Source organism: Podarcis erhardii (assembly GCF_964252035.2).
Source record: "Podarcis erhardii genome assembly, chromosome: 4".
NCBI lineage: Eukaryota > Metazoa > Chordata > Lepidosauria > Squamata > Lacertidae > Podarcis > Podarcis erhardii.
Genome location: NC_138508.1, coordinates 77,487,339 through 77,499,818, shown reverse-complemented (window position 1 = coordinate 77,499,818; position 12,480 = coordinate 77,487,339). Strand labels below are relative to the sequence as shown.

General features: G+C 42.9%; 1 protein-coding gene across 1 annotated transcript in view; it reads right to left on the bottom strand.

Annotated features, from left to right (window-relative positions):
• The window catches only part of LOC309339772 (interleukin-1 receptor type 1-like), a 32,678-nt gene extending 27,476 nt beyond the window's left edge, over positions 1-5,202 (bottom strand). Inside the window, exon 1 of the mRNA XM_081858161.1 lies at positions 5,176-5,202. Within this exon, the coding sequence (XP_081714287.1) occupies positions 5,176-5,187 (12 nt within the window). The 5' untranslated portion in view covers positions 5,188-5,202. The remainder of the gene's footprint in view (positions 1-5,175) is intronic.
• Positions 5,203-12,480: the final 7,278 nt, after the last annotated feature.

Below are 12,480 nucleotides of genomic sequence, written 5' to 3'. Positions count from 1 at the left end.
TGCAAACACAGAGCTGGAATCCTAACAGATACGGGGCTTACCTGCCCCCACATATTTTTATTCAAGTTTGCACCCCTGTTTGGTGGCAGCCTATAACTCTGCCTTCCTGCATTATCCTTCATGGTGCTATTTCTTGACTTTCAGTAGCCTCATCAGTTTCACTTTTGGTTTTGCTTTGTTTTTTAATGCAGAATTAGTGTTAGCACCAGCACTGGTGTCTGAACAAACACACCAGTCTGAACAAAGTTTTTTGAGGAGAAACCCCTGTCTTCAGAACAGATGCAGTAATATATCCTTAAATCTTCTCATTGGGGGACCCTCCCTCCAAAATTAAAACTGCCAGACGCTTCCTGAGAAGAGCGCATACCACTCTCAAGGAAGGGTCTGGCAAGAGCTCCTGAAATATGCCTGACAGGCCTTTTTCTGGCTGTCACCACCATAGCTGCCAACACAGGCATTTGACAGGCTATTCCTGAGCCAAAATGACTATCAACCCCACTCATGATTTATGACTCTAGTAAGAGTTCCAGGTGACAGGGATTAGGATGGAGCAGACAGCATATGAGATCATTTGGTAAGTTCCTGCAGTAGTTAGGAAAAATAGAGCCCAACTCTAGCAGACTCCATGGGTGAACCAATTTTTTTGGGTGGGGTAGGGAGGATGCTTCCAGATAAAACAAAAACTGTTTCCCCACCTTTATTTATAGTGATTATATCATGCATAATTGCCACAGAGCAGGACCTTCCCTAAGATTACATCCCAAACATTTAATGTTCAAAGCTTTTCAACAAGGATCTGCAAACGTGCTCAGAGCTAGACTAAATTCCAGTTCCTTCCATGTGCTGTTTTGTTTGTTTCATACCCTCCAACATTTCTCTGGTGAAAATAGGGACATCATGGCAGTGCTATAGGTGAAGCATTCAAGCAATATATTAGTTTGAAGTCAGTGATTCATCTGTTTTTTTCAGTTCAATATTTCTTTTAAAATCACCTTATGGAGGTTTTCCATGAAAAGGGACCCATCATGTTTTAGTTTCATGTGCCCCCCAAACAAATGAATTTTTCAGGTTCTCCGGGCATGTTAGTAGTATGAGAACATAGATCCTTCTCGATCACTACTTGAATATTTGCAGAAGAGGACAAAAAATGATGTAACAGAGAACAGAAAGCTGTAATGTTAATTACCTAGTCCTCAGTTACACAACAAATTGGCAAGACATATCAAATAGATAAGAAAGTATATGGTCTGATCAAAAAGGCTATATTACTTTCACAGAATCTTTGTCTATGTCCTTAAGCATAGAATGAGAACTTAGACTTTAAGGTAAAAACTACTCCATTGTGGGTGAAGTTGCTGTAACAGTGAATTTAATACAAATTAAGGAAAACCAAGAAGAAACCCCACTCCTGCCTCTCTCTTAAAGGTAAAGGGATCCCTGACCATTAGGTCCAGTTGTGACCAACTCTGGGGTTGCGGCACTCATCAGCTTCTGGGTCATGTGGCCAGCATGACTAAGCCGCTTCTGGCGAACCAGAGCAGCCGTTTACCTTCTCGTCGGAGCAGTACCTATTTATCTACTTGCACTTTGACGTGCTTTTGAACTGCTAGGTGGGCTGGAGCAGCGGGAGCTCACCCCGTCACAGGGATTCGAACCGCCGACCTTCTGATCGGCAAGCCCTAGGCTCTGTGGTTTAACCCACAACGCCACCCGCGTCCCGCCTCTCTCTTAGTGAACTATAAAATATGGGGATGGGACTCATCTCCCCCCCTCCCCGCGCTTCAACCCATGTTATTAATATATGAAGATGTAATAAATTGACTCCTAGAAATATAGCCTATAAAGATGAAAACATCAAGCAAAGTAGTAGGCATCATGATACTTGGAATGTTATATGTATCTGTCTTTGTTGAGCTGGTCCTGGTGGGTGTCCTTTGTCTGGTCTGCCTGGCTTGTCATTCAGAGCTGGTCTCCTCAGTGAAGTTCAGCCGCCATTTTGTCACTCCCAAGCATGTGTCAATATGAAGGTCCCGCTTCTCCTTCTCCTTCTCCTCCTCCTTCAACAAGCTACTTTGGTAGCTTCAGGGGGTTCCAAGCCACATGCTGTTGAAATCATGAGGGCTTCCTCATTGTAGAGTGAGTGGTACCATTTCAGACAACAGATAAATGAAAACTGAAGCCCCAGCAGTACTGAATTCCTGCCTTTCGCAACATGGCCATTACCAGCCTCAAAGATGATGATGATGAAGAAGAAGAAGAAGAAGAAGAAGAAGAAGAAGAAGAAGAAGAAGAAGAAGAAGAACCTGGCCACTGAATTCTGCACCTAGTCTTTTGGCTAGGATTTTGAAGTACCATTATTGGCTTTCCTTCATTAATCATTAATTTTTTTCAATTTCATAATTAATTCTCTTTTTTAAAATGAATTGTGAGAAGGAATGTATATTGGAAGAGTGGTGTCTTTAGATGTATGCATGCTGTGTGCTCGTTCAAAGTGGGCACCTATTATTTCAAATCCCAGTATATCTGTCATCAACCATGTTAACTTACATGAAAGCCAAAATCTCCCAGTCTTCTGTGCCTTCCAAAATCCACAAAAACAAACATTTCTTTATCTGATGAAAAGCTGCATTGCCTCCAGATTTTTCTTAATCGATTTGCTTTCTCAACACAGTAATAATAATTGCTCTGAGTTCTGAAGTCCCATGTCTAGAGTTTCAGAGGTTGATGTTGCAATGTGACCAAGATGCATGTCAAACACAGCCATCTTGGCTCCTAGAGGTTTTAACATTGTGCTCCAGCTCTCCATGAGCTCGTGCTTAAAAATTGAGGCCCTAATTCTTTCCTGAAGCCAGAGCCATCTAGCTTGGCTTGGGTCTGAGTTTGCCAGGCAGACCTTTGTGTTCCAGGAGCCATCTTGTCTGGCTGCAATTCGCAATTCTGGCCTAGGCCCATCTTTCCAGAGGATGGAAATAATCAGTAAGAGCACCATCTTTATTTTTGGCAATGCCTGGTAACATTCCCTTCACACCTACCAAATAATTAGAAGTGAATCAGGAGTTGTTTTTGCTGTGAAACAAATGTTTTTGCAGGAGGAAGGCAGAGCCAAGCAAATATGCAGCTTGTAGTTTCACTGAGGCCTCCCCCTGTTAGTAACTATTTTAAACAAAGTATAAACTACTCTGTTTGAAATTGTATCTGAAGTATTGTTCAAGAAACATTATAACTAAGTAGTCAAGGACAACAAAAATGGTATTGCAGATGACCAATACTTCTCTTCTACCCCCCACCAAAATTAAATAAAGGTAGACTCAGAAATCTCAGCATAAGAAGATAAGAGGAGCCTGCTGTTAGTGGTTAGTGGTTAGTGGTCTGGTTAGTGGTTAGTGGTCCATCTAGTACAGCATCCTCTTCTCATATCAGCCAACCATGTGTGGGTTGAACGGCGAGAAGCTGCTGTCGGTTGCCATTCTGAGTTCCTTGTGTCCCGGAGCTGAAGCCTGGATATACGGTGCGAGGCAGCGGTGCGGCAGGTGGCGGTGCTGTGGTGCTGTGTGTGGCAGTCAGCTCAGCGGGATCCCACCTTTGTCGCCAGTGAAATATACTCAGAGTCGCAAAATGATTTCATGCTCTTTATTCAGCTCATACTGGTGAGGAGGAATGAATGAAAGTCCCCTCAAAGTATCTGCTTTATATACATTATTTACACAATGGGCTGCACATGATTGGCTAATTCCAGAATTCTACTGTAAGCCAATCAGGTTGTGGATTCACTTCTATCTGGAGCATGATTGGGTAGTTCCTGCCAACCAATCATACTGCTGCATTGTTCTAGGCCAATCAGACTGCTGCATTCTGAATCCTATTGTTCTAGGACCAATCAGACTGCTGCCTTTTGGATCCTATTGTTCTAGGACCAATCAGACTGTTGCAGTTTGGATCCTATTCAACTCAGTACATAACAATGTGCCTAAGGAAACAGAAGGCTAAGCACAACAGCACTTGTGATTGCCAGGAACTGACATTTGGAGGCATATCAACTCCAGCAGTAGTGGTAGAACCTAGCCTTTGCGGCAATTGCAGATATTAAAGTATTGTGCAGCTTGAAGCAACTGGGTGCATTAAAACGGACTCCTTTTGGAATAAAACATTATCCAGACCCATCAGATATTATTCAAAACCTTCCTTGCATGACTTTCTTCAAAACAGAACAAAACCCAATAAATGTTACATCCAAACAGTTTCACAATATCTTGTACAAACACATGCTCAGCGTCTTATAAAAAATAAAATCGCTTATAATTAGAGCTGACAAACCTAGCTTCTCTCACACAGGCTCCATTAGCCTGCCTGCATTCCAGCCACAAAGGCTATGCAGTTCCTGGAGAGGCACCTTACTCCCATACTGGCTGGGAACAAAAGACAACAGCTACCACCCTTCCAAGATGGCGAATTTGCAACTCAGTAGCCTCCCATGTGATCTAAAGTTAAACATCTCATCAGAATTAGCAGAAAACAGTAACAGTTATCAACCTATATAGAAGTTCAGTGAGCTTAATATAGAAAACCCCCATGTTAAAGCCTTCAGTAACACACAATCAGACATTCTCCATTTCAGTGTCAATTAAACAATTATACTTAACACTGGCTAGTAGCCATTTTTAGCCTTTTTCTCCATAAATGTCTCTAAAAAAAATTTCTATGCCACTTTATATTTTTGAGAAAAAATTCAAAGCGGTTTACAGCATATTAAATCAATAAAACATAAATAAAACAATCTGAAGAAAGTCAAATATAGAGTACATAGTCAAAGCAGCATAACAGAAAACTAGAATATTATCTTAAAGATTTTAAAATAAAACATTACAAAGGAGGTCAACTACAGAATACGTATTTAACATAGTAGGGCTGGGTGAGTCTGGTTGAGTCTAATTCTCTTTCAAAGCCATCCAATCATCTAAGCAATACTTCAAAGATAGTATTGAATCAATAGCAAGATGAGTTCTAGCTTGAGACAATATTTTATTAGATAGGGTTTGTTCTGTGTGAATGTATTAAGACTTTAGACTAAACAAAGCATTCTGGAAAATGTGGAGGAAGAAGAAGAAGAAGAAGAAGAAGAAGAAGAAGAAGAAGAAGAAGAAGAAGAAGAAGAAGAAGAAGATATTAGATATTTACCTTTAGTTGCATTTCTTTATTTGCAAAAGCAAGTCTTCTTCAAAAGGTTTCCTTTTTGTATTTTGAAAATAGAACAGTGATTCATTTCAATTTGTTTGGAAGATTTCAAAGAGCACAGCTGAAAACTAAGATGTTTATGAGCACCCACCGGGTGATGTGGTTGAATGACCTGGTTTTGGACAAATGTCAAGAAGCAATCTGGTTTGATGTAGAAGCCATGTAAGAATTATATGCATGATGTGTGACTGATAAGAAGATGAAAACAGAAGAGTGCTGTTTTATAATGGCTCTGATTGCTGGCTCTATCAGCCTAGGTTTTGTGACTTTCCCAATTTTTCCAGAATAAAAGCTGCTTTGTGTTAGGAATTCATGGAGCAATCCTATGCACACACTTCCCACTCAACACCGTGGAAATCACATCCTGGTAAATGTTCATAGGAATGTGCAGCTCAGAATTTAAGGCGCCTTGTGTATATTATTGGCAGTAGCTATTAGCGACTATTCTGCTATTTGCAGTGAGCCATGATTTGCCACACCACCTTAGCCATGTGTAATGCATGTAAATGCACTGAAATAGTTGCAATGAGAGAAAGTGAAATGTTCTACCTGAGCTCCAAATAGCTTTGTGGGATCTGTGGCTTGCAAAACAGCTTGTGGTAGTTTGTAGGGGAATGCATTTCCTAATATGCATTTAACTGCACCCAGAAGGAATCACAGTATGAGAATGTAAGCAAGCCTTGGCAGATGATTTCTGAATAATTCTGGCATTTTTTCATGTCTGGCTCTAACAAAAGAACATGTGAGTAGCATGTGGGAAACATATTTACTGTATTTCCTTACAAATTACAAAAAGATACATGACCTTATTCTTCTCCTGCCAATTTCCTCCCCATGTTAGTTCTCAGTCTATGTTCTTCAGCAGATTTATCACTGAGTTTAACTAATATAAACATCATTGCAATTTTGATGTTACAGCTAGAATTCAGAAAGAAAAGCACAGCTACTAGCCAGGATGCCTGTACTTTGTCTCTGAGGTTGGAGTAAGCATGCTTTTGAATACCTACAAACTTGGGCTCTTTGCAGATGACTTTATGGTCACAACCCCAGACCCCATAAACCCAGCAACCTCATTAACCAAAGAAAAACGGAGGGACACAGAAAAGGGATGGTATCTACAATATATAAAATACTACTCTAAGACACTACAAATCCCCTCACCATGTTTAAAGACCAATGGGAGCATGACATATGGTACAAAATAAACTCTACCCAATGGTCAAACAGGTGTTCTAAACCACCATTTAAAACCAACTCAGTCTAAAGAAGAGAACTCACTCTGAAAGTTATCTATAGGTGGGTGGCGCTGTGGGTTAAACCACAGATCCCAGGACTATCCCAGGACTTGCCGATCAGAAGGTCGGCAGTTCGAATCCCCGCGATGGGGTGAGCTCCCATTGCTCGGTCCCTGCTCCTGCCAACCTAGCAGTTTGAAAGCATGTCAAAGTGCAAGTAGATAAATAGGTACCACTCCGGCGGGAAGGTAAACGGCGTTTCCGTGCGCTGCTCTGGTTCGCCAGAAGCGGCTTAGTCATGCTGGCCGCATGATCCGGAAGCTGTATGCTGGCTCCCTCGGCCAGTAAAGCGAGATGAGCGTCGCAACCCCAGAGTCGTCCGCGACTGGACCTAATGGTCAGGGGTCCCTTTACTCTTTACCTTTAACAGTGCGGAAAAAAGGCTGTTAGGCAGACTGGAGAGCTCCCACTTTTAGACATTTGTGTTGAAAGTGAAGAGATTTGAACTTGGGCCAGCAAACAAAGGGATGTTGTGGGCAAGGCCTGTATGACCTTTCCTCTCTCTGGCCCTCTTCAGATGAATACTTCCAGCCCTGTGTGGAGATGCTGGAGTACAGTAATTGAACCTGGAGCCTAGATGCAAACCAGATGCTCTACAATCCCTCTCCTTTTTAAGGCACTTCCTGATCATTTGGAAATCTTTTAGAATACTTACTGTATTATATTCTGATCATACATGGGATTCCCAATTGTCTCCCATCTAGATCAGGCCCACACTGTGGCTTTGTTTGGTTTTTCGTTCCTAGAACATCCCTGGGTCAACCAGTTTTTGAAACACTGACTTTCACCACCCATAAGCATTTCAGTCAGTTCACGCTCTTGTTCAGCAGATTTTTATGTATCAAGGAAACCTCTTCAAGCAGCCAAACAAATAAATGAAGTCTGATATGGTTAACAACGTCTAGGAGGAAATGCCACAGGCGGGAGGCAATCTTCCTTCCGCCTTCATAACATGATACGTATGAAGACAGATACACAGAAACAATTGTCAAGTGATTTGGAATTATGTCGCACAACTGATTCCAGCTGCTTTCTTGAGCATCGTCCAACAGCAAAGGGAAACTCTGTTCCCAGAGATAAACCCGACACTTGAAAGGCTTATGAGCAGCCTAAGGACATTACTGTAATCCCTAAGGAAGGAATCATAAAAGAAAATAATCAAAAAAATAAAGAGCTGGTCAATTAATGAAAGGAATGAAAATGCATCTGCAGTTTTAGATGGAATCTGCCCACCCACACAAAAAAGTAAAAAGAATCAGGAACCCAATATGTGTGATCAACAGGTTTCTCCTTCATTTCAGTGGTGTCCAAACTTTTTTCAAAGAGGGCCAGATTTGGTGAAGATTTGGCCTTTTTTAGGAATGAAGTTGTTGAGCTTTTTAAAAGATTGAAGTTGTGGGTTGTTTTTTTTTAAGATTTTACCCCAGAAAATAAACTACCACAGGGCGGGCTCGGTTAGGCCCCCAAAATGGACTTTGGACATGCCTGCTTTAATTAAATAAAGTGTGCTTGTTCTGCTATAAAAAAAGGTTTGGCTTGTAAACAATTAACTAAATAAGAGGGTGAGGAAGCTGGTAGTTTACCTCTAAAATATCTCTGGGGTAGGGATTAACCGCAAAGAGTAAATATACTGCACATATCACATTACCACTTCCTCTGCTTATGTTTGAAGCATGTTATATGTAAAAAAACAACAGCCACTAGTGGGGGTGGGGCCCTGAGATTTATTCCATAGTCCTGACATAGAAGAAAAAAGGCAGACAACTACAACCAGAGGAAAAATCTAATTTGAATCCTATACACCTTAAAGGTAAAGGGACCCCTGACCATTAGGTCCAGTCGCTGATGACACTGGGGTTGCGGCGCTCATCTCGCTTTATTGGCCGAGGGAGCCGGCGTTTGTCTGCAGGCAGCTTCCGGGTCATGTGGCCAGCATGACTAAACCGCTTCTGGCAAACCAGAGCAGCACACAGAAAAGCCATTTACCTTCCTGCCAGAGAGGTACCTATTTATCTATTTGCACTTTTACGTGCTTTCGAACTGCTAGGTGGGAGGAGCTGGGACCGCACAATGGGAGCTCACCCCATTGTGGGGATTCGAACCGCCAACCTTCTGATCGGCAAGCTCTAGGCTCTGTGGTTTACACCTTACACCCCATACACCTTACACTTACAAAATTAGATTAGAAGAATAATGTGGCACGAAGTGAAATGGTGTATTACTGCACATATTCTTAACCAAGCTTCTGTGTGGTGCCTGCAAATTATAACTATTGACCAATGATTATGCAATAGTTCTTCTGATGAATGCCTACTGCACTGTTCTAATTCATTTGTTAGCTTTGTTGCCCAATTTCATCTCTGACTTTTGCTGTTGTAAGCAGCCTTACCTGGTTCAATGTCAGAACATATGTTTTTAAATAAAATAAACAAGATCTTCTTGTGCCAGTTTCTGAACATTAGAAATCATATGTGTCAGAGCTGCCCCTAGGTCCCAGCGCACAGAGGACCAACGCCAGGCTGTCGTTATGTACAAAAGTCTTTATTGAAGTTCAGTTTCCATTTCAAAGCCGCAGCGTGCAGCTCTACGTCTTAAACCCTAGACCGGCGAAGCTCCGTCTGAATCTCCTCCCCTTCCACATCAGTTTAAGACTCTAGCCTTGCTCCACCTCTTCCTTAGCTCCTTCCTCCTCTGGGCCCTCCTGCCCGCTGGGGTTTCACCCTTTCTGGACTCTTCTGACGCTGACTCCCCTGATTCTTGCCCCTCCCTCCGGCGGGCTTTAGGACCTGGTTCCCTATCCGGGCTACCTGCTGTGCCGCTCGCCTGTACATTTGAACTTGGCGCGCGCGCCCAGCCAGCAACCTTCCTCTTGACCGTTCCCCTGCTCTCCGATGGAGGCGTGGTCAACCCTGACTCATCTTCTCTCGCTGGTGGTGAATACGCTGGCCCCGATACCTGGGACTCCTCCCCCCCACTACGCTCTGGTGGGGAAGCTGGTCCTGATCTCCAACTGCTGCTCTGGGAGTCCCCGCTGGCCCCTTGTTTCTGGAGTGTCCCCCTTGGGGCCCCCCTTGCCCTGGCCACCGGCGCCCCCTTCTGTGAATCTTCCGATTCGCTGGAGAGGCTCATGGAATCTCTCGGGCTACTGTCATCTTCTCCTACGCTGCCCTCGGATTGCTCCCCCTCGCTCTCCATCTCCTCCCTTCCCTGTGCTCCCTCTCTTGAGTCTCTGACAATATGTTATTTTTTAAAAGCTATTTTAAAAACCCTATAAAAATATGAAAGGTTGACTTCCTTACAAAACTTACAGTACAAGTAACATTTTTTCATTAAAACTGTGTGAAAATACTGAACAGCTTGAATTTTGGATACAATACATACTAGACTATGTACATTATGGGCATATAGAATCTTGTTTTGTGGGAATTAGCTCCAAGGGAACATACTGTTTTACTTACAGCCTCTATACCAGCTCTACATCTCCTTTAAATCAGAACCAGTGAGGGGGGGCTGCTAGGGGCGCCTTGGAAGATGGCCGACAATACCATCTCTCCAGCTCACACGAGGTAATTAAGAGGCTGATATGGGAGTAAATCAGCCTCCCAAAACTCTTCCCGGGAAAGGGAAGATGCAGCCTTGTTCGCGGTTGCCCACAAATCACCCCCGAGTTTGAAAGAAGGAGGGGGTGAGGGCACTGAACGGAAAGCCCTTGAGTGAGCTTTGGATCTCCCGGACGCTGCTTCTGAGAGCGACGCTAGTTGCATTACTTAAGATAAAATATTGGATATAAAAGTAATTGCACATGTTTTGAGCGAAGAAAAGGGTATATCAGCTGCTAATTAAGCCTGCCACTGAGAAGTTAAGAGTGATGGAATGGACTGTACAGAAGATAACATCAAAGAATAACAGCTATGTCGGTATGTTGAAACGGAACGGAAAGGAGGGGGGACTTCTTCTTCTTTTTATTATGATACTACCTAACAACCACCACCCCCCTAGAAGAACCGTCACATGACTGATAGCAAGTGAGAATGGAAAATAAAATGTGTGGAAATAACTAAAGGCTTTGTTTTTTGGGAAGATCTGGAAAGAAAATGAAAGGCTCTCCTGTGACGCAGTTCTTAATTGGGATCCACCATTATGAGACAGACTATGTTGCGAGATTGATAGTCAGAGGGGGAAGTGAGCCATTGCTCTGTTATCATGTTTGGATTGTAAGTTTGACTTGGCAAAATCTCCCCTGGAAAGACTGATTTATGGTGCAACTGGTCTGGGAAAATTAATGAGCAAACGCTTAAATTTTATTTCATCGGAACTGACAAAAATGGCGCCTGCCGCCTGAGCAGGACTTTTGGATCAGTGTGTGATGATTTACTGCAAACAAAAGACTTACCAGCTTTTTCTAAAAAAAAGGGAGAGCCTTACAAAGTTCACACAGAAACATAATAATGCCTGCCTTAACTCGCTTGTGGAAACAACTCAGAGGTTATTAAGAAGAAAAACAATAACAACAAAAAGATTGAAATATGGGACTTGTGAATCCAAAAGCAGCAGAAATATGAGATGATTGGACCCTTACTGAACTTGAAGCATGGGAACCCCCAACAAAAATTTAAAATTTGGCAATATATTTGGACTTTTCGATATGTATTGGTATAATTTGGAATAACTAATGTGATATGATTGGATTGTTAAATGGAAAACTTAATAAAAAATTATTTTGAAAAATTAATAAATCAGAACCAGTGAGGGCAGTGAAGGTCCCGTGTGAGTGTCTAGAGGCGGTTAGAAGATGGATGGCGGCTAACAGATTGAGGCTGAATCCTGACAAGACAGAAGTACTGTTCTTGGGGGACAGGGGGAGGGTGGGTGTGGGGGACTGCTTGGTCCTGAATGGGGTAACTGTGCCCCTGAAGGACCAGGTGTGCAGCCTGGGAGTCATTTTGGACTCCCAGCTGTCCATGGAGGCGCAGATCAATTCTGTGTCCTTGGCAACTGTCTACCAGCTCCATCTGGTACGCAGGCTGAGACCCTACCTGTTCATGGACTGTCTCGCCAGAGTGGTGCATGCTCTGGTTATCTCCCGTTTGGACTACTGCAAAGAGCTCTATGTGGGGCTACCTTTGAAGGTGACTTGGAAACTGCAATTAATCCAGAATGTGGCAGCTAGACTGGTGACTGGGAGTGGCCGCCGAGACCATATAACACCAGTCCTGAATGACCTACATTGGCTCCCTGTACATTTCCGAGCACAATTCAAAGTGTTGGTGCTGACCTTTAAAGCCCTAAACAGCCTTGGCCCTGTATACCTGAAGAAGCATCTCCACCCCATCATTCAGCCTGGACACTGAGGTCCAGCGCTGAGGGCCTTCTGGTGGTTCCCTCAAAGCAAGAAGTGAAGTTACAGGGAACCAGGCAGAGGGTAGTGGAACGCCCTCCCATCATATGTCAAAGAGAAAAACAACTACCAGACTTTTAGAAGACATCTGAAGGCAGCCCTGTTTAGGGAAGTTTTTTATGTTTAATGCTGTATCATGTTTTTAATATTTGGTCGGAAGCCGCCCAGAGTGGCTGGAGAAACCCAGCCAGATGGGCAGGGTAATCATCATCATCGTCGTCATCCAGTCTTCCCCAGCTTGGTGCCCCCCAAATATTGAGTAATACAATTCCCATCAGCCTCAGCCACCACATGTTGGCTAGGACAGATGGGAATAGCAGTTCAAAACATCTGAATGCTGCTCTCTACTATTAACAAGGTGTCTGACATAAAACTTTTTTTGTGAAAGATAAAACAAAACTTCTGAGTTACCCACTGGATCCCTTCATTTGTTGTGTTGTGTTTTATCTTTTACCTTCCAAAAGGAAAAGATAATAAAATCTAAAATCATGATTACATACAAAATTTATTGTTTGGAAACACTGTGGTTAACTCAACACAGACAATATCCTTTCA